Below are 21758 nucleotides of genomic sequence, written 5' to 3'. Positions count from 1 at the left end.
CCACCACATCTCCTGGGGATGGTGGCCCTGCTGGGGGTCCCCTGGGAGCCCATCCTTTGTGGGGGGGGTGGCTGTCCCTTGTGTTGGGGACACCAGGAGCTGTGCAGGGGCGCAAAGCTCAGGCTGAACAGAGCCACTTCCCTCCCCGGGGATGCTGCAGACGGACGACATCCCCTCGTTTGGTGATTTATTTGGCTAGAGCAAGCAGCGGTGGGTTGGGGACTTGCTGTCCCCTCAGTCCTCCTTCTCGTCCCCGTGGGTGATGATGTAGCACAGAGACTTGTAGTCTATGTCCCCTGAGATGTCGATGGGTGTCACCGCAAACATCTGCTCCACCTGCACGGGGACACGGACCCGGGGGGGCTGGGATGGGTCCCTGCGGGGTGCCATGCAGGGACGGGGACATTGCAGGACACATGGGTGACCTTGGGGGACGGGGTCCGGGATCTTGGGCTTGGGTATGGTGGGGGACACCTGGCAATCTTGAGCACAGGGTCCCTGTGGGGCACGTCGGATCCCAGGAGCGGGGTTCGGGATCATGGGGATGGGGCCAGGCACATGGGGACGTTGGGGACAGGGTCTTTGGGGGACACACGGGGATCTGGGAGCAGGGACCGCCCGTGGGCAGGGAGAGGTGGGAATCCTGGACACCCGCTGCCTCCGAGAGTCCTGCTGCTCCCTCTTTGTGCAGGGACACAGAGGGGGACAGGATGGGCAGGGGCCAGCGCAGGGGACCATGACAGGGACAGCCAGGGGAGCTGCCTCACCTCCTCCGGGGAGAACTTGTCCGCCTGGGTCAGGAGGAGCTGCCTAAACCTGCGGGAAAAGGCACCAGCTGAGCCTGGGGTGGGCTCCTGTCCCCATCCCAGGGGACACAGGATCTGGGCGGGTGCGTGGAGGGTCCCTGCCACCCCCCCCCCCCCACTCACTCATCCTTGTTCACAGTGCCGGTGCCGGTGGGGTCAAAGAGCTTGAAGGCGTTGAGAATGGACTCCTCGGGGTCAGTGCCTGGGGGGGGGGGGGGGGGAGATGTTGGGTGGGATTTGGGGCCAACCCCAGGGGTTGTCAGGGGTGTTGGGGGACACCCGGGGCCACTCACCACTCAGCTTCTCCCTGAAGAGTGTCAGGAAGACAGTGAAGTTAAGGGACCCCTTCCCCTCCTTCAGCATCTCCTCCAGCTCCTCGTCGCTCACGTTTGTCTTCCCTGGGGGTGGGGGGGGACGACACACAGTGACAAGGCCACGCGGCACTGGGCACAGGGGACAGCCTGGCCCCGGGAGGAAGATGCCAACTGGGGCACAGGGACGTGTCCTTTGGGACATAAAGCGAGGAGCTCCCTCCACCCACCCTGGCTGTCACTGCCATGGGCTTGGGATCAGCGTCACCGTCCCCAACCCGGCACCGTCGCCGTCTCACACGTGGCCATCACCAGCGGTGCCCACCCTTGACATCACCCCTGCCCCCAGCTTGGCCCCATCTCTGTCCCTGCAATTGGCACTGCCACCATCCCACGCTTGGCACTGTTCCTGGCCCCAGTTTGGCACTGCCATCGCCCCACTTGGCACCGTCACCGCCCCCCCCCCGACTCAGTGCCACCGCTGTCCCCGTCCCGTCCCCACGCTGACCCAGCTGCGCGTAGGTCTCCTTCAGGTCTGCCTTGGAGATGATCCCATCCCGGTTCTGGTCGATGCAGCTGAAAGCCTGGAGCAGAGCAGGCAGGAGGGTCGGGGCGGGGGGGGCGCCGAGCCATGGGACCCCCACCCAAGCCCCCCCACCCCCCCCCCCAGCCCGCTACCTCCTTGAACTCCTGGATCTGCGACTGCTCGAACATGGAGAAGAGGTTGGAGGAGCCGCGCTGGGCCCGCCCGGCCGCCGCTCTGCCATGTGTGCCCGCCCTCCCAGCCTGCGGGAGCCAACCGGGGCACGGGGGGAGCCTTGCGTCAGCCTCAGCCAATCGGAGCACAGGGAATCCCCTTCTATTGGTCACGGCCAACCAGAGCACAAGGAATCCCTTTTTGGTCCCCCAGCCAACCAGAGCACAAGGAATCCCTTTTTGGTCCCCCAGCCAACCAGAGCACAAGGAATCCCTTTTTGGTTCCTCAGCCAATCAGAGCACAGGGAATCCTCTTTTATTAGTCACAGCCAATCAGGGCACAGGAGCCCCTTCTTGGTCCCTCAGCCAGTCAGAGCACAGGGAATCGCTTTTGGTTGGTCCTGGCCAATCAGAACAGAGAGAATCCTGCTGGCTGAGGGCTGCCACCAACCAGAGCTCAAGGATGTCTTTTGGGTGGCAACCAATCAGAATACAGGGAATCCTGCTGTCTGCGTGCTAAGGCCAATCAGAGCACAAGGAATCTGGTTTTGGTCACAGCCAATGAGCACAGGGAACCCTGCTGCTGCTGGCCATAGCCAATCAGAGCACAGGGAGTCCTGCTGGCTGATGGCTGCAGCCAATCAGAGGACAGCCCTCCCCCATCCCAGACAGCCAATCAGAGCCAAAGGGATCCCCTTCCCCTCCTCCAATGGGCTGGGGGGATCCCGGCACCCCCTGGTGCCACCTGGGACTGGGGCCTTCAGGGGTGGCCCCTGGCCCCCCCCGCCCGGGGGTCACCCCGCACTTTGGGGTGATCCCAAAACTCCGCAGTAGCCCCAGACCTCCAGGGTGACCCCACACCCAGTGATGTCCCTGGATCCTGGGGTGTCCCCATGTCCCAGGGTGGTCCCAGACACCTGGAGGTGGCCCCAACCCGTGCCGTGGCCCCAGGTGACCAACAGTGCCCCCGGACCCCCAAGGTGGCCCATACCATGGGGGGGCCCCACTGCTGCCTCCAACAGCCCGAGTGGGTCCCAGACCCTGGGGTGTCCCCAGACCCCCAAAGGGACCCCAAGACCCTGGGGTGCCCCAGACCCTCACAAGGACCTCCACATGTTGGGGTGCCCCAGGAGGACCTCAAAACCTTGGGGCACCCCCAGACTCCCAAAGAGACCCCACACACTCTGGGGTGCCCCAGGAAGACCCCAAAACCTTGGGGCGCCCCCAGACTCCCAGAGAGACCCCACACACTCTGGGGTGCCCGAGGAGGACCCCAAAACCCTGGGGCGCCCCCAGACTCCCAGAGAGACCCCACATACCCTGGGGTGCCCCAGGAGGACCCCAAAACCCTGGGGCGCCCCCAGACTCCCAGAGAGGCCCCACACACCCTGGGCTGCCCCAGGAGGACCCCAAAACCCTGGAGCACCCCCAGACTCCCAGAGAGACCCCACACACCCTGGGGTGCCCCAGGAGGACCCCAAAACCTTGGGGTGCCCCAGACCCCCAGGGTGTCCCCCAGCATTGTGGGGTGCCATCAGAGCCCCAGACGACCCCAACACCCCAAGGTACCCCAGACCTTCCAGGGGACCCCAATACCATTGGGTGCTCCAGACCCTCCAGGGAACCCCAAAAGTCTGGGGTACTACCAGATTCCCAGAGGGACCCCAACACCTCGCCCCAGACCCTCTGGGGGACTCAAATCCCTGGGGTGCCCCAGACCCTTCAGGGAACCCCAACACCGTGGGGTGCTCCCAACCCCTAAAGGGACCCCAACACCCCAAGGTGCCCCAGATCCCCAAGGGGGACCCCCCCACCCCCTGGGGTGACTCCAGACCTTCCGGGGAACCTCAACACCCTGGAGTGTCCCAGGAGGATCCCAACACCCAGGGCTGCTCCCAGGCCCTCCGGGAAACCCCAATACACTGGGGTACCCCTGATCCCCGAAGGAACCCCAACACCCTCGGGTGCCCCAAACCTCCAGGGAGATCCAAATCCCCGGGATGCCCCAACACCCTCAGAGGAACCCCAAAACTCAAGGGTGCCCCCGTCCTGGCACCTGGGTGGTTCCCCAGCCACACTCACCATCCTCGCCGCAGCCCTGCACCGGGGGTCCCCGGGGCGCCCCAGCTTTTGTCCCCCACCTTATCACCCCGAGCTAAATCGGGCGGCGGATGTGGGCGGGTGGCCGAACCAAACTTGGTGCTGGCACTGGGCGCTGACACCGCGGGGCTGAGCCGGACACAAGCCAGGCCGGGCCCCCCAGGTGTCACCGGAGGGGTGGGGACACTATTTTTGGCTGGGAAGGAAGGCCGAGCTGTGGCATTCCGGAGCATGAAACAGCCCCGAGGGGTGGGGGCCACCCATGTGCCCCTGTTTGGGGTGCTGGTGGGAGCAGGATTTAGCCCTTGGCGGGGATTCATGCTCCTTTTTGGGGGGTCACTGTTGGGAGGGGGAGGCTGGGGTGCCCCCAGGCTCTGCTCCCCACCCTGTCCCCATTGCAGGGACAACGCTGGAGGGGGATCCCCCAAAATTGGTGCCCCACAGCATCCAGCACAGCTCCAGCATACCCCGGTCAGTCTCTGCACCCCTGGGGCTCACTGATGGGGGCCAGCCTGACCCCCTCTGACCCCCAAGTACCCCCCCAACCAGCCCCTTATCTCTCAGCCAAATCCCCACAGGGATCTAACCCCCAGCCAAGGGTCTGGGGGGGGCTGTGCGGAAGCCCCACTCCCTGCAGCTGGGTGAAGATGCAGGGGGCTGGGGGAGCAGAGGAAGACCCCTGGATGCCCCACACGTGGGGGGGGGGGCGGCCTGATGGGGGAGGGTCTCCCTGCAAGCGCAGGGGACACAAGGAGCTCTCTCTCAAGCGGCCCCGGAGGAGAAGTCCACGCAAACCCCGTTTATTGGGGAGCCGGGAGCCGCCTCTGCTGGCAGCAAATCCCTTCCCACGTCCATCTCTGCTCCTCGCAGAGCTCCTCACAGGACCGCCGTCCTCCCACACCCCCCCCGCCATCCTCATCCTCATCCCCATCCTCCCCCCCCGAGTCCTCTCTCACTGCCCCATCATGCAGGCCATTTTGCAGGCGACAGCCGAGATGAGCGCGGCCCCGCGCCCGCTGCCTTCCTCTGACTGGATGAAGGTGATGTCGCAGCCGGGCGTCAGCTGCCGAACCGTGGCATGGAAGTGATCCTTGAAGCTGCCAGAGGGGAAAAAAACAAACAAACAAACAAACAAACAGGGTCAAGGCTTGGGGGATGCAGGAGGAGGAGGAAGGGGATGGTGGCAGGTGGCAGGATCCCAGGGATCCTCACCTGGGATGGAGCTTGTAGACAGAGCCATCAACCCCCACGGTGATTTTGAGGGTCTCCTGGCTCCGGCTTTCCCGCATGCGGTTGATGACGCCGGCCAGCCCGGCCGAGCACATCTGGGCGGCGCGGGTGGAGACGCTCTCACAGACCATCCGCACAATGTCACAGTCCGTCCCCGAGGGCAGCAGCTCGAAGGCCGTCAGGATGTTGTAGATCTGCTTGCGGTCGATGGAGTCGCTGGGATGGGGGGAAACGGGGTGCGTGAGCCAGGGGACGGGGGGGACACGGGGAGCCCGTGTAGGACAGTTGTAAAGGGCTGGTGTGGGGTGACGGGGCAGGGGACAGCAATATGGGACAGTCAGAGCAGGTTGGTGTGAGGTGACAGGGCACGAGGACCCCAATATGGGACAGAGCAGGCTAGTAATGGGACATAGGGACTCTGATGTAGGACACCCTGGTGTGGGGTGATGCAACAAGGGACCCCGATATGGGACAGCCTGGTGCGGGGTTATGGGACAGGGGACCCCCATGGGGGACACCCTGGTGTGGGGTGATGACACCCCAATGTGCCTGGACCAGTGTGGGATGACGGGACGAAGACCCCAGCGCGGAGCAGCATAGCGGGCTGGTTTGGGGGGTGCCAGCCCCCCCGCTGCGGCCCCGCCAGCCCCGTACCTCTCGATCTGCGACATGAAGCGGGTCTCGAAGGTCCCGCGGGTCTTGAGCTTCTCGGAGGCCTCCCCATTGAAGAGCAGGTTCTCATCCACCAGCTTCAGCAGCACCAGCCGGACGATCTCCCCCATGTACTTCCCCCCGATGATTTTCTCATAGCTGGGGAGGGGGACACACAGGCAAGGGGGCGGCCGTCAGGGCTGGGACCTGGGGGGGGGGGGCCACGTCTCGCGGCACCCCCTCTTTCCTTCCCCCCCTTGCCGGATGCGTCCCTGCGCGTGGGCACGGTGACCAGGGTGAAGGACCCCCATTTTGGGGGTACCTGGGATGAGTTGCTCCAGCTTCAGCTGCGCCCAGCGTGGTGCGGGCGGGCAGGGGGAAGGAGGAGGAGAAGGGTGGGCAGAGGGGATGCAGCTGGGGATGGCGGGGGGGGTGGGGTGGGGGGAACACCCAGAGGAACTGGATCTGTCCTATTCCTTACAGTTGCTGACCGGGGTTAAGTGAGGTCTCGTCCACCACACGATCGTACTCCAGGAGGAACTCGTCCAGCTCCCCCGAGGCACCAAAGGCCCCCCACTCCGTGTTGACGCACATCCGCCCCTCGTCGCCCTCCACCAGCTCCACGTTCTGCATCTCCTCCATGTAGCAGGCGTTGCAGCCCGTCCCTGACGGCGGGAACCGGGGATGGGACCGGCCGGCGGCCGGCGAGGGACAACGCTGACCCGCCGACACCCGCATCCCTCTCACCCCGCTGGCTCCATGGGGCAGCCGGCACCGCAGCTTGGGGGGGCCTGCGCTTGGAGCTGCACACCCCCAGCCCGATGGGGACGGGGAAGCTCAGCCCCCCTGCTCCCCGCCTTGGTCCTGCCCCATAGCCCCAGCTGGGGTCCCTGGGGGTCTCCAGGGCTGCTGCGCAGCGCGGGCAGCCCGGCCTCTGGAGGAGCTGATAAACAGCAGCGCGGTGTTTACCCAGGCCGAGGGGACAGCGCGAGGCAGCGCGGAAAGCCCAGATGGCCGTGTGGTTGATGGCACTAAAGATAGCATGGGTGGGGGGCTGCTTCCCTGCGGGGGGGGGGGGGGGGTGAGGGGCAAAGGAGCCTGTGGGTTTCAAACCCATCTCCACTTCCTGGGCTCCCCCAGCACAGCCGGCACTGGCCGCCTGCAGTGGGTCCTCACCCATACTGATGCCACCGAGAGCTTGGGGAGAGGATGTCCCTCGGGGACAGACATGCGCCATGGGTGACCCCTTACAGCAACCACCCCCTTTCCACCCCAAAGGTGCACCCAGCACCATGCCGAGGCCAGAGTCCCAACCTCAGGAGAGCTCAGCAGGGTGCTGCTGCCAACCCCCCTGTCCTCAGAGTGTGTGTGTCCCCCCCGTCAAAGGACAAGCCCCTGCTCGCAGCAGGGGAGCGTGAGCGGGGCCGTGGGAATGGTCCCCCCCCTCGCCTGCCGCGTGTCCCTGCGGGAAGGGGCCGTCTTACCCACAATCATCCCAACCTCGCACCGGTGATCTTCGTAGTAGCAGGAGATCATTGTGGCCACCGTGTCGTTCACCATCGCCACCACGTCCATCTCGAAGTCCTGGGGAGGGGAGAGGGACCGTCGGGGTCTCACCGGGAGTCCGGGCTGTCTTGCGGCAGGTGGGTCTGGGGTGGGGGGGTCCCCGAGGGTGAGGATGCGTGCATGCATCATGCACAGGTGTGTGCACATGCATGGGACGCCCCTTCCTGGGGACGCACAGGGCTCCAGCAGCCCCGTCACGGGGACAGCTAGGGGGGCCGGGGTCTCCCCGCCGCTGCGGTCCTGGCACAAACCGTACGGATATCTCACCCCTCGCCGTTTGATGGCGTCTCTCAGGAGCCCAACCACATTGTTCCCCTCCGCGCCGGAGGCTTTGAAGCCCTTGGTCCAATTCAGGAGGATGCCCTGGAGTGAGGGTAAGACCGAAATGGGGCTGTGGGTGCAGCTGGGTCATGGGGACCCCCAAGTCCTCGTGCTGCCCAGCCACCCCCTCACCTTGTCAATGTCCTCGTGCCGCACAGGGAAGGAGAAGGTGAAGCCCAGGGGCAGCTTTTTGTGCTTCATCTGGTGCTTGTCCAGGAAATCTGAGATGCACTCGGAGATGTAGTCGAAGAGCTGGAAGAGGTGAGGTCCGGCCTTCGCCAGGGGCTGTCCCCAACCTCCCACTGCCCACCGCGGGCCACTGTCCCCACCACAGGGCCCCTGAGCATGGCCACTTCCCCGCCACACCCCGGCTGCTGCCAGCTGGAGGGATGTGGGATGTACCCGCCGGTGTCCCCGCCAAAACGCAGCACTGTGTGTCCCTGTCTGGTGACAGGGACCGTGCAGGAGGGGACGGGATGCCCCGTGTTGCCCAGCTCACCATCTCGGCCGTCCCTGTCATGGCATCCTCTGGGATGGAGTACATCTGGTGCTTCGTCTTCACCTTCCACTGCCCTTCCTCCCCCTCGCCCACTTTCACCAGCATCACGCGGAAATTGGTGCCACCGAGGTCCAGTGACAGGAAATCTCCAACCTCTGCGAAGCCAGGGAGAGGGGACACAAAGTGACCGGCTCAGGGGGGGGTCTTGGCCTCCCGCACCAAGCTCTGCAAAGTCCGAGGAAGAGGTGACATGGCAAAGGACCAGGAGTGACGCCCATCCAGCCTGGCAGCACCATACCTGAGCCCTCAGGTGTGGAGCGGACGTAGGTGGGCAGCATTTTGACAGAGGCTTCCTCATGTGTCTCCAGCTTTAGCCCTCGGTCCATCTCTTTTTGCATCCGGTACATCACCTTCTTCAGGTCCTCCTCCTTCAGACGAAACTCCGACAGGATCCGCTCCACCTGTGGTGGGACGCACAGCATCAGCTGGGGGCAGGGGATAGGGGATGCGGGTGGCCTGAACCGCAATAAATTATCCACATTTTCCTTCCCCTGGCCCTGCTTTTCCCCATCAGCGCGCAGACACCCCGAAACCCCTTATCCCATCTCTCCGCTATCCTGCCTCCACCCTGACATGCTGGTGACTCTGCAGGAGTGGCACAAGCTGCTGCTGGCCCCAAATCCTCTCCCGGTGCTGCCTGTGAGATGTCCACGGTCAGCACAGGGGTCCCCGTGCCATTGCTTTCAGCTGGTTGTTTTTTCCCGAGCTCGGCTGGTTGCATTGAAGTCAGCTCCATTCCAGCCGGGCTTGGAGCAGTGACCTGGGACATCCCATCCTGCCAAATCCCAGGGTCTTTCCCAGCAAGAAGTACTTCCAGCGATGCCGTTTAGGAGCTCAGTGGGACCCCTCTGTGTCTGCAATGAGGATGCCAGCATCCACCTTCGTCCCCCGCGAGCCGGGAGTGTCCCTCTCCCTGCATCCCCCATTTTCCACCCACCAAACTTGGTGCAAACAGAGGGCCGAGGGCAGGCGGGCGGGCAGGACCGTGGGCGGAATATAAAAAGTATTATCAGGAAATGCTCCCTTGCCTCGCTACCAGGGAAATTCACAGGGCCCACTCAAGAGAAGCGCCTGGCAGGCAGGACCTGTATTTACCCTTTACGTAGCAACCCCGGGCTCCACCGCCGGTGCAGCCTCCATTAGCCACGGCACGTAATTGGGGGCAGGCAGCCCCGGGCTGTCAGATGGAGCCGGGGGGGAGAGCGAGTGCTTGCTGCCCGGCCAGATGTAGCTGGCGGCATTAGAGGGCTCATTAGTCACCGGGATCCGGGCAAGCTTAAAACACTCCTGCTTGCACTTTCACTAGCAGACGGATGTTTTCCTCAAGGCTGCTGCTGTTTCCCGATGTGTTTCAGGGTGGGGGGCTCTGTAAAAAGGCTTTGGGATGTGGTTCGGAGCATCCCGGCATCAGGAGAGCACTCACTGCGGCCGCTCACCCTGACCCCCCACCCAGTGCATCCTGATAAATCACCTGGCCTTGAACACCATCCTTCAGCCTCCAGCCCCTCGAGGAGGGGCTCATCCCAAATATCTCCTCACCCCAAAAGCTCCTGCCTCGCAGAGCCCTTATGCCTTGGGGGCCTCGGCCATCACCCACAGCCGGGGGGGGATCCTGGCACCCTCCCTGGTCCGCCCGGGGTGCCAAAGCCCGGGCGATCCGTTAGCACAGAGCCCCCGAGGTGCCGCTGGACAAGACACGGCTGCACGACAGGGGACACGGCTGTGCCAGGCGATGCCACCAGCCACCTTGGAAAGGGGTCTGGGCAGCCCGAGGCAGCCCCGTGGTGAGGTCTGCCATGACCCCGAGGGGGTTCAGACTGGGCCAGCTGGAAAAATCCTGCCTGGAAAAGTGCAGAGCTGGATTGGACCATCTTGCCAGAGCCGGCAGCTGAAGGTATTCGGCGCTCCACAGTGCAGAAGCTGTCCTGCAGCACCATTCGGCACATGAACGTCAAATTTGCCTTTCCTGGAGGGTCCCCATCCCTGGGGCTGGAACCCGAGGATGGTAGCAGAGGGTCTGAGTTTTATTTCTCCAATAGTTTTTCCATCTCAGGTGCTGCGTGACCCATCTCATCCCTTCTCTCGCCTCCAAAATGATGGGTTTGGTTCTTCCTCCACAGGATTTGGCTCTTCTCATACAACCGATACCGTCTCTCAGCTTCCCAAGGGAAATGTTTGCTCTGACGCATCTCGCAAATGGGACAAAGCAGGAAACCGTGCAGCTGAATGCTGTGGTGGCTGGTGATGCCCAACTCCGTCAGCCACGCACTCCTGCCCCCAGCATGTGCCGTGTCCCCTTGGTGTCCCCTTGGATGTCCCAGTCTGGAGCTGGGAAGAATCTTGCTGTCCTCACCCATCGCCCCGCGAGCTCAATCCATCAGGGAGAGGAGGTAGGAGCAGCGGCTCCCAGCCAACGTTTGCCTGAGGATGAGCTGGGCGCTGTCCTCCTGGGTGCTTCGGTGACAACGGTGATGACCAGCCGAAGGAGGTGACAGGCCCCATCTCATCCCGGGGACAGCAGCCACTTGGCTGGCAGCGAGGCTCCAAGGGCGATGCCTGGACGGCGGGAGCATCCCAGCCAGGCAGCACGGTCCCACCGGCACCCCTGGCTCTGTCCCGAGTCCTCGGGTGGCATGGGGACAGGGCCTGGCCTGTGCCGTGCCATGACCCGGCACAGCAAAACACAGAGCCTGGCGCTGGGTCCCCTCCCTGGAGGGTGCTGGGGGGTGACCTCTGGGATGGGGTCCCCCCCCCCGGGCACATTGGGACTGACCCCAGGCTGCCTGGCTTCGCCCCCGGAGCCGGCGCCCTCCCCTTCCAGCTACCTCCATCCCCAGCGGGGACGTTCCCCGGCTGGTGATGCCCGCAGGGATGCTGGCAGCCCTGGGGAGGATCCATGCCACTCCCTGTATGCCCCCCACTCAGGACCATCCCGGCAGCGGCCTCACCTTCTCCTTCCTGCCACTCTCCATCCTGGCTCGGTGATCCAGCATGGGGGCAACCGTCGGGGCGGGGTGGGCTGCGGGCCAAGCCGTCGCCCCCCCAACCCTCGGGCACCCCGCCGCGGTGCCTGGCCCGGGGAGCAAGCCCCCTTCCCCGTCCTGGCTGTGGTCCGGCCGGCGCTGGGCTGCTCCGTCCCTCGCTGCGCCGGGGGATGCTCCACTTTCGCCGCTTTATCTCATCCAACACTCAGCGGCGGCTGCCTCCTCTCCAGCACCCGCTGAGGGGGGGTCCTGACCTTCCCCCCCCCTCCCTCCTCCAGACCCTCAAGCAGAGGGGCAGGGAGCGGGGCCCCGCGCCCTGACGGGCTCAACCCTCTCACCCCGCATCTCGGGGCCGCAGCGCCGGGGTTGGGAACGTGGATTGCGCTCTCCCCGCTCGCAGCCTTTTAATCAATTTATTTGCAGGGGCGCCGGCTGGTTGTTTTCAGCCCCCGGGGTGGCGGGGGGGGTCCCAGCGCTGGGAAGTCCTGGCGTGGGGTGGCGAGGTTTGGCCGGGACCCCTCCCCAGCGGGGACCGCTGGCCCCCGTCATGCGAAGCACCACGCCCCGGGGCCACCCGTTGTCCCCCCGCTCCAGTTGTCATATCAACGGCTCGATGTGCGGTGGCAAGCACTCCACCGGACGGCTTAGCAACCCGGCACGCTCCCATGGAGACCGCATGGGCCGGAGGAGCCGGGTGGCTCCATGACAAAGGTTATGGCCACCCGGTGAGGGGCAAGGGCGACCGGGAGGTGCTGCGCGCCCCCAGGATGGGGGAAAAATACCCCCCCCCAAAAAAAAAAAAATCCAAAAAACAAAAAGCTCCGGTGATGCCAGGATTAGGCGCTGGGCGCTGCAGAGGGTGAACAGCTGGTGGTTTGGGGGGGGATGGTGATCCCCCCCTCTTCGCTGCAGGTGGGCCGAGTGTTGAGGGGGCCCCTGGTGGACCCCCAAAACCTGCCGGTGTTGGTCCATGGCAGCGCCCCCGCAACGTGGAGAGGGTGTCTGGGAAGACGGGGGGAGCTGGCACCCCCACGGGAGAACGAAGGGGCGCTGGGGTTTGGGGGTGTCACTGCGGAGCCTGGGGGGTGGGGGCACAGGGTCACCCTACAGCACCCCATCCTCACCGTGGGGGCACCTGGGGAGGGCTCAGGCAGCCATGCCCCGGCCATGGGTGCCCCCCCCACGGGGGAGCTTGGCCCTAGAGAGGGGTCTGCAGCCCACACAGGGGTCCAAAACTTTTTTTTGGGGGGGGATGACGACACACGGGACACGTGTGCAACCACAGGGACCCCCGCCTCACGGGGGGTGCCCACACCGCGGGGAGAAGCCCCCCCACAGAGGGTCCCCGAGCACACGGGGGGGTCACCGCCCCACAGAGCGCCCCGTGGGGGAACCCCACCTCCCCCGCCTCACACCCCCCGCCATAGAGGACCCCAGCCCCGCCCCCCCCCCCCCGCCGCGGAGAGAAGCCTCTCCCCCTGGCACCAGAGCGACGCTGATTGGCCGCCCGGCGCGGAGGCGGGCCGCGCGGGCCAGACGGGGCGGCCTATTGGTCAAGAGAGCGCGGAGAGGGTGGGGCGAGCCTGGCGCGTGCGCAGAGCGGGCGGGGCCCCGTGGCAGCTGCCCGCGGACCGGGGTCACTTCCGGTCTGCCGCGGTTCTGCTTCCGGGTCGGTCCCGGTTCTTGCTCGGCCGCCGCCGCCTCCGCAGCCGGTTCCGGAGCCGCCGGTACCGCGGGCCGGGGGGCTGGGCTGGGGCAGGACGGTTTAGCCGCGGGGGGGGGGGCGCGGGGATTGGCGTCTTCAGCCGGGTTTTACTGGGCAGGTACTGGGCTGTACTGGCGGGGTGGGGGGGGCTGTTCTGTACTGGGGGCGAGGCCTGGGTTAACTGGGCTGTACTAGGGGCGAGTGGGTTAGCCGGGCCGCACTGGGGGGCGAGGGCTGGGTTAGCCGGGCCTTACTGGGGGGTCAGTGGGTTATCTGGGCTGTACTGGCGGGCCCGGGCTATTTGAGCACCTGGGAACCTTCGCCCGGGGTGAGGGTGGTCTCCGGGGCAGGCGGGGGGGGGGGCCGGGGGCTGTCAGTCACGGGGTGGGGGAAGGGTTTGGCCAGGGTGGGGGCTCCCCCAGGTGCAGGGTGGGGGCAAGAGGGGTCCCGGTGAGGCCCAGCTGGGCGGGGCTCTGAGGCTTCTGGCAGCCTACCCCCCATCTCACCCCTCCCCACCCTTCCGGGTCTCCTTCCTCCGCTCAGCACGGCGGGAGACACTGCGATGAGGCTGTACAGCCTGAGTGTGCTTTACAAAGGCGACCCTAAAGTGCGGTTACTGAAAGCTGCTTATGACGTGTCCACCTTCAACTTCTTCCAGAGACCCAGGTGGGTGCCGGAGTGCCGGGTCCCCTGAGGGAGGTTGGGGGATCGATCTCCCCTGTGTGCTGCAGGGCAGGACCTTGGGGAGAGGGGGCAGATGCTTTTGGAGGGTTTTCTTCCCTGTTCTGCTCCTGTGTCCCTGGGGATGTGGCAGCAGCAGTAACAGAAATCTAAGGGATGAACCCACCAGAGACGCTCTGGGGAGCCGTGATCCTGCCTGCATGGCTTGGTGCTGCACAATCCACTGAGCAAGCCTTCAGCCTCAGGAATAGAGAGAAACCTCGTTTCCTCTGAGAGCCACCTAGGGCCAGCAGCAGGTGAGGTTCGACTTGGTAAATCATCCATCATAGCCAAGCGATAAAATCTGGGTTCAGGGAAATACCCTGGGTGCTCAGGTTGGCTGTTCTCCCTCCGGCGGGTGCCTGAGCCGCATAGTCACAGCGGCTCCTGGGGCGTGAGGTGAGTGTGAGGAGGCTTGTCCTTGTGTCAGACTAACACAGCTCGCCTCACATCTCTGGTATCTTTTTATTTAGGTGTTTTGTCTAATCTTAAACTTCACCAAGCCCACAAACATCTGCTCGGGTTATTCTAACCGCTTCAGGTGAGCCAGTTTAGCCCTGAACGCCAATCCGGGCTCCAGGGTGTCCCGCTGCCTGCTCTGTGCACACAGACAGATGACAGAGCTCTCTGAGCAGCTGCCCTTGAGCTTGCAGCTGAGGGGAGCTCCCAAAATCCTCTAAAAGCTGTAAAATAAAGCAGGTGCCTGTTGCAAAACAGCTCATGTCCCAGCCCCCAGCTCCAGACAATAAAGACTTTAGGAAATACTCACCAATGGCGCTCAGATTTTCCATGCCTTGTCCCTGCCAAGATTTTATGGAGCCTCAAGCACATTTGGTTCTACAATTCCAGTGATAAAGGGAAAATGCTGAAATAAGATTGTCTTAAAAAATACTTCCTTAGCCAAATATGCGAGAGGGATAAAGGAGCTGTGCCAGTGCTGCCAACGCACGCGCTCGAAAATGGATTGCAGCGGGTGAAGTAATCTCTTAAAAGCCCAAATTGCTTCGTAGTCGCAGCTCTTGGTTTTCTAAATCCTGAGAAAATTCCCTGTGTCATTTTTGCTGTCAGCTATGGCCGAAAGAGCCACTTCCCTGGCAGCGGGTTGTTTTTGTGCTTAAACAAAGTCTTGGCTTTTTGGGAACAGTGAGGCTGTTTCTGGAGGGTGAGGGGGTGTCTGTGCTTGTTAGTCTCGCAGCTTTTTTCTGGTGATTGTTTCCTGGGCTGGTTCTCTGGTCGTGCTCAGAGGAGCTGCTTGCACCTTGGTTCCTGGGAGAGCACAGTCTGGGTGTGATGTTTAAGGTGTACTAACTTACATTTGGGTTAAAAATACTGCACGTACTTTTTTTTTTTTTTTTTTTTTTGAGGCTGCGGGGTTACCAGAGAGTTGGGTCTGGGGGAGAAATCTGGGAGAAATGCAGCTGTGGTTCCTGGGAGCTGTGAAAACCTGCTGGGCAGGAGGACGGGGCCAGCCTGGCTGTGCCAGCACGGGGTGTCTGCTGTCGATCCTCTGCCGAATAATTTGGGAGGCTCTGAAACACAATGTGAGAAAGCAAAGTCTTCAGTGGGTGATTCCTCCAGGAATACTGTGAAATACTGGAATTGCGATGGATGTGGCTGCCAGCAGATCCCCAGACCAGGAAGAACATGTTGGTCTTCTGTTTCTGCTGAAGTTGGATGTTAAGAAATCTTTGGGCTGGTCTTTCCTCTGCAGCACCTGGAACCCAGCAGTTCAGAGTCTTGGTGGAGCCAATGTCTGATCGGGTGGTGCCTGGGCTGGGAGAAATGCATAAAACCCCTCAGGAATATGAAAACTGTGAGAGGCAAATCCCCATTCTGGAGTTGCTTCCAGTGGTGGAAGGCAGCAATGAAACAGTGATCTTTGCCATGCTGGTGTCTATTGATGTTTTGTTGGCACTGTATCATGTGAAGCTCCCAAGTGGGAGCTGTTGGTGTTGGGGGGTGTTTGAGCAAACTGTCATCTGAGCTTTGAGAGGTTTCCCTTCCTGGAACTTGCCAGCTGAAGTGGGGAATTTGTCGCCTCACGTTCATTAATCCTGGTGTGCACTGGGAACAGATTTATTTTGCACTTGCTCATGATTTTGATCTCTTTTACCGTGGGGTGAAGCGGAGGGTTTACACAATAAGCCTCCTGTTTGGCAGGACACAAGTCTGGGCTCAGGAATGTTTTCCAGACTTTGAGCAAGTCTGGCTTAAGGATATTCCTTAATTTTGACTGACAGTGGTGGGTAGCTGAGGTGTGTTTGCAGGCTGCTGGTGCCTTGCGTGGGATACAGGTGAGGCCCCAAGTGTGGGACAAAAGCTCAGGTGGGAGAAGGGGACGGAGCACCTCCGCAGCCCCTCGCTGCGTGTGAACAGGGTGCAGCTGCTCATCGGGCATTAGCTGGGCAGGTACGTGGTTCAGCAGTGTGTTAATTCCTGCTGAATCACCAAAAAGCAAGTTCAGCCCAAGGATGTGAGTCCCTCGCCACGGCTGGAGGGATGTGGGTGCTCCCCTGGGCCCGCAGGAGCTGGAGGTGTTTGGGTGGTGGCTGCAGCTCTGTGTGCAGGGTCCGGCCTCTTCCCTGAGGAAAACTACAGCTCAGCCACATCCCCACGACCCAAACATGGTGGCGGGGTCCTGGGGGAGGGTTTCAGTCCACTCAAAACACCGAGGACCTGTGGGGCAGATGATCTCCCCCACGGTCACCACGCCAGCACCCCGTAGCTCTCAGGTCCCCTCACAGACTCAAGTGCCGACGCTTTGTTTGCAGTGTGCAGGAATTCATGACCTTCACGAGCCAACTGATTGTGGAGCGCTCGGAGCTGGGCAGCAGAGCCTCAGTCAAGGAGCAAGGTAAGAGGATAACCCAGGGTCAGCATGTGCTTTGTTCCTTCTCCGTTTATGACCAAAAAAGAGATCTCAGAGTGGCGCCCGGGCAAGTAGCACTAAAGGTGTGAGATGGGGGAGCTGAGTGGGAGGCAGCCTGCCCTGTGAGAGGTTATGGTGGAACAAGGACCTGCCTGACACCCAGCTGCCATCTTCCAGCTTCATTACTCTCCTTCCCACTCCAGGATCCTTAGAACTGTCAGGCTGCATGCCCACCACCTCGGCTTTCCCGCTTTGTCCCATCCCCGGCTGCTGTGGTGCCCCCGAGGGAGCCTCCTTCCCCTCTCCCTCGAGCTCTGCCGTGCAAGTTCGGGCTCCATACCCTGATTTCTGACCTTGTCTCCAGCCTCCCCACCCTGATCCACGTGCCTCCAGAACCCTGAGACGCACAGGGTGCGGCCTGGAATTGGCCACCACAGGCTTTTTAATGACACTCCAGCCTCGTGACAAGTTGTTATTTATTAAAATCAGGCCAAGCACTTCCCCCGCTGGCTTTTGTTTAACTCTGGCAGTACCTGCTGCCCTGGAAAGGTAGCATCGTGGCCCGCATCACATGGCCAGGCTGAGGTAACCTGCTGAAGCACAATTCGGGGCTGATTTTGATCTTCCCTTGAGCCCTTCCTGCTCTTCTAATGAAATCATGTGAAATGCCGTCACTGAATGAAGCCAGGTGTGATTCGTGGGTCGTGGAAGAGCTGCTGGGGCCAGGCAGGAGGTGCTGGGGGAGGTTTTGGACTTCCCCGCTGCCTCTCTGACGTGAATTCTCTGCCCAGAGTACCTTTGCCACATGTACGTTCGGAACGACGGGCTGGCTGGAGTGGTGATTGCAGATAACGAGTATCCGCAGCGGGTTTGCTTCACTTTGCTGGACAAGGTGAGTGCGCGGGCCGGGAGGTGACAGGCTCGGTGGGGCTGCTCCGGGGAGCTCCTCCAGAGCTCCTGCTTGTGCCGTGACAAGGAAACGATCCTCCTGCTCATTAACTGGGGGACATTGGAGCTGAGCTGGGCAGGATCTGGCTGGTCCAGAGGCTTCCAAGTTTTGCAGTGGCTTGGCTTTGCCTGCTAGGACTTAGTCCAGCCCTGTTCTGCTGCCAGCCCCGGCGCTGACCTCGCAAACACCCCGTTCTCCCTGTCTGGCTTGGGTTTTATGTGGGAGAACTGGGTGTGGCCACGTTGCCAAAAACTGGTGATGTGTCTGGCTGCCCTGGCAGGGCGCGGGGCTTTGGGGACAGTCGGGGACGGCCACCCCTACCTGGCGTGGGCAGGAAGTTGGTTTCTGGCTCTTCCCTCGGTTCATTCAAAAGGGAACAAGGAGGAGGAGAAAAATCACCTTTTTCAAGGTGAAAATCCCTTCTGCCAGCTACGGCGGCCCCACAGGCAGAGCCACCAGATGGTAACTGCCCGCTTCCTTGCGTTGCAGGTGCTGGATGAATTCTCCAGGCAGGTCAGCAAAATAGACTGGCCTTCAGGATCCCCAGCGACTATCAGCTACACGGCCCTGGACGGGTACCTCAGTAAATACCAGGTACAGCCCCCCCCCGGGTTCTGCGGGGAGGCTGGGAAATGCTTCCCATGGCCCCCAGCTCTGGGGCTGGAAGTGTGGGTGATGCCCGGGGGACACCGATGTCCCCAGGGTGGTGGTGCTGACACCGTGTTGTTTCTCTCCGAGAACCCCCGCGACGCCGACCCAATGACCAGAGTGCAGGCGGAGCTGGACGAGACCAAAATCATCCTGGTGAGGAGGAGGCTGGGCTGGCGTCTGGGACGCTCTGGCTGGTGCATCTGCTCGGGGCTGGGGAGGGCCCGGGATGCCAGCACCGTGGGTCAGCGCCGGTTTCTTTCGGCAGCACAACACCATGGAGTCGCTGCTGGAGCGAGGGGAGAAGCTGGATGACTTGGTCTCCAAATCGGAGGTGCTTGGGGCACAATCCAAAGCCTTCTACAAAACTGTGAGTGAGGCTTTTCATCCCAGGGGGAGGGTCACCCCCTCCCTGAGGAGCCAGGGGTGGCCTGATGCTGAGGAAGGGCAGAATAAACCCCTGGGGCAGAGGATGTGGGTTCCAGGTGAGGATTGCTGGCTGCTGGTGCAGCTGCTTTGGACCTGGAGGGAGCTCGGTTGCCTCAAGCCTGGTTGTGGAGCCCCTCGCTCGCCCCGTGGCCGGTGCAGGGTGATGCTGATCCCGGCTGTGGTGGTTCCTGGCACGGGCGTTGTATGAGAAAGTCAGGTCTGTGCTGTGAGCCTTTGGCACAGGGGCACAGGGCGTTTGCCTTCGTGGGGAGTCGTGAGGGCTGGGACTGTGTCAGGTTCCTCTGTCGGGAGGAGGGCTCCCCTTGGCCCCTGAGGAGCTGCAGCGTGCCTCACTGCCGCTTTTCCTTCTCTTCCCAGGCCCGAAAGCAGAATTCCTGCTGCGAAATCATGTGACGTGGAGCCCCGGGGTCTTGTGCTCCGGACCACCAGGCCTTCACCCCGCTTCGGACCTCGACTGTGCCCAGGACAGAAAGCAGAACCCTGGGGGGCTTCCCCAGGCTGGGCGGCCTCGGCCCCGAGGGCTTAGGTGACTTTATCTTCATCTCGTGGGGGTGCCGAGGCCGAGGCCGGCATCGCGCCGGCACCCCGTGGAGCGGGGGGAGCGCCGGAGACCCGCTGCCCCCGCTTCTCCTGAGGGCGGCTTGGAGCGCGGGGCGCCCAGCTGCGCCCCCTCCCCTGCCCTCACACCCCTAACACTAGCCAGGGCCTCGGCATCTCCCCGGGGAGAGGAGCTGCTTGAGGGACCTGGGGGCGGGGGGGGGCTTTTATGTGTTTGTGTCCTAAGAGTGAACCTGGGGGCGGGGAGGGAAGGGGAGAAGAGGTGCTTTCTCTGGGTGGGGGGGATGCTTGCTGCTGGGTTATCACCCATTGCCTCTCTGGGCAGCTTTTCCCAGAACTGGTGAACTGGGAGCTGTGGTCCATGTGCCCCCTTGCTGCCCCCCCACCCCCGCGCCCCCCCCCCCCCACTGGGGAAGGGGCAGGGCTGAGCTGGTGACAGGGAGGGGGTCACCTCCGGGCCCCTTCCCTCGATTCGCAGCACAGGGAGGGGGAGGTGTGGGAAAGAGCCAAGCTGGGAGGGGGGGGTGGTCCTTGGGTAGCCCACAGCCCCCCTCATTCCCTGGCTGGTGAGGGTTGGGGGTCTGTCCCCCACATTGTGCGGGTGGGGGCAGCATCTGAGCACCCCCCCAGTTCCCAGCTGCCAGGCTGGGGGGGGGGGAAGAAAGCTGGGGCAGCGTGGGGCAGGCTGGAAACAGCCCCAGTGCTGGGGCCCCCCGTGACGGCAGGCAGGGAGTGGGGCCGGGGGGGGGCTCAATGCCTGCCTTGGGGCTCAGCTCCCCGTCCCCTGCTCCTGTCAGCGTGGGGGGGGGCTCGGTGCCTGCCGGGTGAGCAGCAGCCCTCGCTGCCTCCTCTTCCTCCTTTGGAAGGGCAGCAGCTTTTGCTTGAGATTGTCTAGTGATTGGTGTCGCCTATTGTTTCTGTGCCGCTAGCCACAGCGCCTGGGCAGGGATAAAGTTGTCTTTGGCAGTTGTAGCCCGGCTCTGACTTTTTTTTTTTGTGACTTCCCAGGGTGGGGGTCAGGCCGGGCATGGCCATAGGGCCTCCCCCCAGCACCCCAGGCCCACAGGTGGGTGCAGATTCACTCAGCCTTCTCCCTCCAGCTGTTTTGTTTTGTTTTGTTTTGTTTCCTTGGTCAGTTGTTTTTCCTCATAATTTATTTGCAGTTTTCCCAAGACAAAAACGAAATCAGAGTCATCTTTTACACTTACAAGGCTCAGAAAGAAAAGACAAAGGGGTTGGAGGGGGGAATATGCCGGGGGGGGGGGGGGGGGGGGGGGGAACGGGACGGGACAGAAAAAGAATGAGAGAAAAGGGGAGGAGAAGAGAAAAATTTGGCAACGATCCACCAGCATTCATGGGACAGTAACAGCTCAGCTCAGCTCCTCGACATACAGCATTAGCGCTCGAGGTTTGCTCCCGCGCAAAGGGCATGCAGAAAAAAAAAAATGAAATAAAAATAATATCCCCCGGCCCTCCCACCCTGCACCCCCCCCCCCCCCCCCCCCCACACACACCCCCCCCAGCCAAAAACAGCCCCCAGCAACACACGGTGCCTCCGGCCGCAGAGATGGAGGAAGGGAAACCCCGGGGAAAATGCGTGGCCAAACCAGAGAGCGCCCGGAGGGAGGTGATGCCTCCCCCGGGGAAGAGGAGTTCGGGGGGGGGGGAGATGGGGTCCCCCCGAGTGCTGGCCGGGGGGGAAGGGGTGCGGGAGGGGAGCGAATACCCTCGGCCGGAGCCGGGAGCGCTGCCCGGTGCCCCTGTGCCGGGGGAGGGAGCGGTGGGGGGGCACCTGGCGGAGCAGCCTGTGCCCCCTAAGAGACCCATTCTCTTAGTCTAAAGTGCTTTCGATGCTGCGTCAGTGCTGGCTGGATCGCCCCGAGCCCTGCCGCCTGGGCCACATCCCGTCCCCCCCCCCCAGCCACCCCCCCAGCCCCATTATGTGGCACCCACATCCCCCCACCCCCCAAAACCCCAGCACCCATGCCAAAACCTGCCAGCACCCAGCCACCTGCCTGCCCAGGGAGGGGGAAAAGAGGTGCTGGGTGTGCAGTGTTTGTCATCGGGGGGGGGGGGGGGCCATGGGGGTGTCTGCCAGGGGACCCTCCCAAAAGCACTGCCCCCCCCCCCCACCCCCGCCCCAGCAGCGATTGGGATCAACCTCGCTCCCCTGTGGGCATCGCTCCTGGGGCCAGCGCCAGACTTTTTTTTGGGGGGGGGAAAGGGGGCCCATTTCATCCCGCCCCACCCCCCCCGCCCCTCCACTTACCACCCAGCAGCCCCCCAGCCCGCAGCACCCAATGGCCGGGGATCCCCGTGGGAATTCAAAAATAAAGAGCTCTCTCTATGTACAGGGACCGGGGAGGGAAAGAGCGAAAGCAGAGTCCAAAGAACAACATCCACCACCAGCAACAGCGAAATGCCACAAGCACAGCCAGGGAAGGGGGGCGGGGGGGGGTCGAGACCCCACCCCGCCACCGCCCCCCTCCGCCAGCCGGGAGACACCCCCCAGGCAGAGATGGGCAGAGAGGGGGGGGTCTGGCTGCGGGGTGTCCCCCCCAGTACCCCCTGCCTGTGGCCAAGCGGCTGGGTTGGTTTTTGGGTGTGTGTTTGGTTGGGTTGGGGTCTGGTTTAT

General features: G+C 63.0%; 3 protein-coding genes across 4 annotated transcripts; 1 reads left to right on the top strand and 2 right to left on the bottom strand.

Moving 5' to 3' along the window:
- Nucleotides 1-167: 167 nt before the first annotated feature.
- On the bottom strand, nucleotides 168-3915 carry MYL7 (myosin light chain 7). The gene is made up of 7 exons (XM_042801408.1): nucleotides 3896-3915; nucleotides 1796-1903; nucleotides 1626-1701; nucleotides 1100-1204; nucleotides 930-1008; nucleotides 768-816; nucleotides 168-336 (listed from the first exon to the last, which is right to left on the bottom strand). Exons 1-7 carry the CDS (start codon nucleotides 3896-3898, stop codon nucleotides 235-237), a joined length of 522 nt encoding a protein of 173 aa, XP_042657342.1. The 5' UTR covers nucleotides 3899-3915; the 3' UTR covers nucleotides 168-234.
- A 950-nt stretch (nucleotides 3916-4865) lies between these two features.
- Nucleotides 4866-11802, bottom strand: GCK (glucokinase). Of its 2 annotated transcripts, XM_042801378.1 has the most exons (10): nucleotides 11189-11802; nucleotides 8479-8641; nucleotides 8181-8335; nucleotides 7814-7933; nucleotides 7628-7723; nucleotides 7279-7378; nucleotides 6276-6459; nucleotides 5798-5953; nucleotides 5126-5359; nucleotides 4866-5010 (listed from the first exon to the last, which is right to left on the bottom strand). In XM_042801378.1, the coding sequence occupies exons 1-10, from the start codon at nucleotides 11231-11233 to the stop codon at nucleotides 4866-4868; spliced, it is 1398 nt and encodes a 465-aa protein (XP_042657312.1). In that variant the 5' UTR covers nucleotides 11234-11802. The 2 variants fall into 2 exon arrangements, with proteins under 2 accessions (XP_042657312.1, XP_042657313.1); XM_042801379.1 differs by lacking the exons at nucleotides 7279-7378; nucleotides 7628-7723; nucleotides 7814-7933; ... (1 more) ...; nucleotides 8479-8641; nucleotides 11189-11802 and having other exon boundaries at nucleotides 6286-6353.
- Nucleotides 11803-12850: 1048 nt separating this feature from the next.
- YKT6 (YKT6 v-SNARE homolog) lies at nucleotides 12851-20583 on the top strand. Its single transcript, XM_042801407.1, has 8 exons — nucleotides 12851-12951; nucleotides 13473-13595; nucleotides 16421-16503; nucleotides 17310-17410; nucleotides 17957-18061; nucleotides 18206-18271; nucleotides 18384-18485; nucleotides 18923-20583. The coding sequence occupies exons 2-8, from the start codon at nucleotides 13492-13494 to the stop codon at nucleotides 18956-18958; spliced, it is 597 nt and encodes a 198-aa protein (XP_042657341.1). The 5' UTR covers nucleotides 12851-12951; nucleotides 13473-13491; the 3' UTR covers nucleotides 18959-20583.
- The last annotated feature ends 1175 nt before the right edge of the window (nucleotides 20584-21758 follow it).

Source organism: Tyto alba, unplaced genomic scaffold (genome assembly GCF_018691265.1).
Source record: "Tyto alba isolate M040663 unplaced genomic scaffold, T.alba_DEE_v4.0 Super-Scaffold_34, whole genome shotgun sequence".
Taxonomy (NCBI): Eukaryota; Metazoa; Chordata; class Aves; order Strigiformes; family Tytonidae; genus Tyto; species Tyto alba.
Note: the sequence above shows the minus strand (reverse complement) of the source record. Positions and strands in the feature narration are given on the sequence as shown.

Bases quoted from the DNA above. Each gene is read 5' to 3' on its own strand.
- MYL7 (XM_042801408.1), bottom strand. The intron at 1,205-1,625 runs GTCAGCGTGGGG...CCCCACCCCCAG, and splicing joins GGAGACCTACGCGCAGCTGG to GGAAGACAAACGTGAGCGAC. The intron at 1,009-1,099 runs GTGAGTGGCCCC...CCCCCCCCCCAG, and splicing joins CTTCAGGGAGAAGCTGAGTG to GCACTGACCCCGAGGAGTCC.
- GCK (XM_042801378.1), bottom strand. From the start codon at position 11,233: ATGCTGGATCACCGAGCCAGGATGGAGAGTGGCAGGAAGGAGAAG. The intron at 7,379-7,627 runs GTGAGATATCCG...TCCCCTCCCCAG, and splicing joins ACGCCATCAAACGGCGAGGG to GACTTCGAGATGGACGTGGT. The intron at 5,011-5,125 runs GTGAGGATCCCT...CCCCTCTGGCAG, and splicing joins GTCTACAAGCTCCATCCCAG to CTTCAAGGATCACTTCCATG.
- YKT6 (XM_042801407.1), top strand. From the start codon at position 13,492: ATGAGGCTGTACAGCCTGAGTGTGCTTTACAAAGGCGACCCTAAAGTG. The intron at 18,062-18,205 runs GTACAGCCCCCC...TTTCTCTCCGAG, and splicing joins GGTACCTCAGTAAATACCAG to AACCCCCGCGACGCCGACCC. The intron at 18,272-18,383 runs GTGAGGAGGAGG...TTCTTTCGGCAG, and splicing joins ACGAGACCAAAATCATCCTG to CACAACACCATGGAGTCGCT.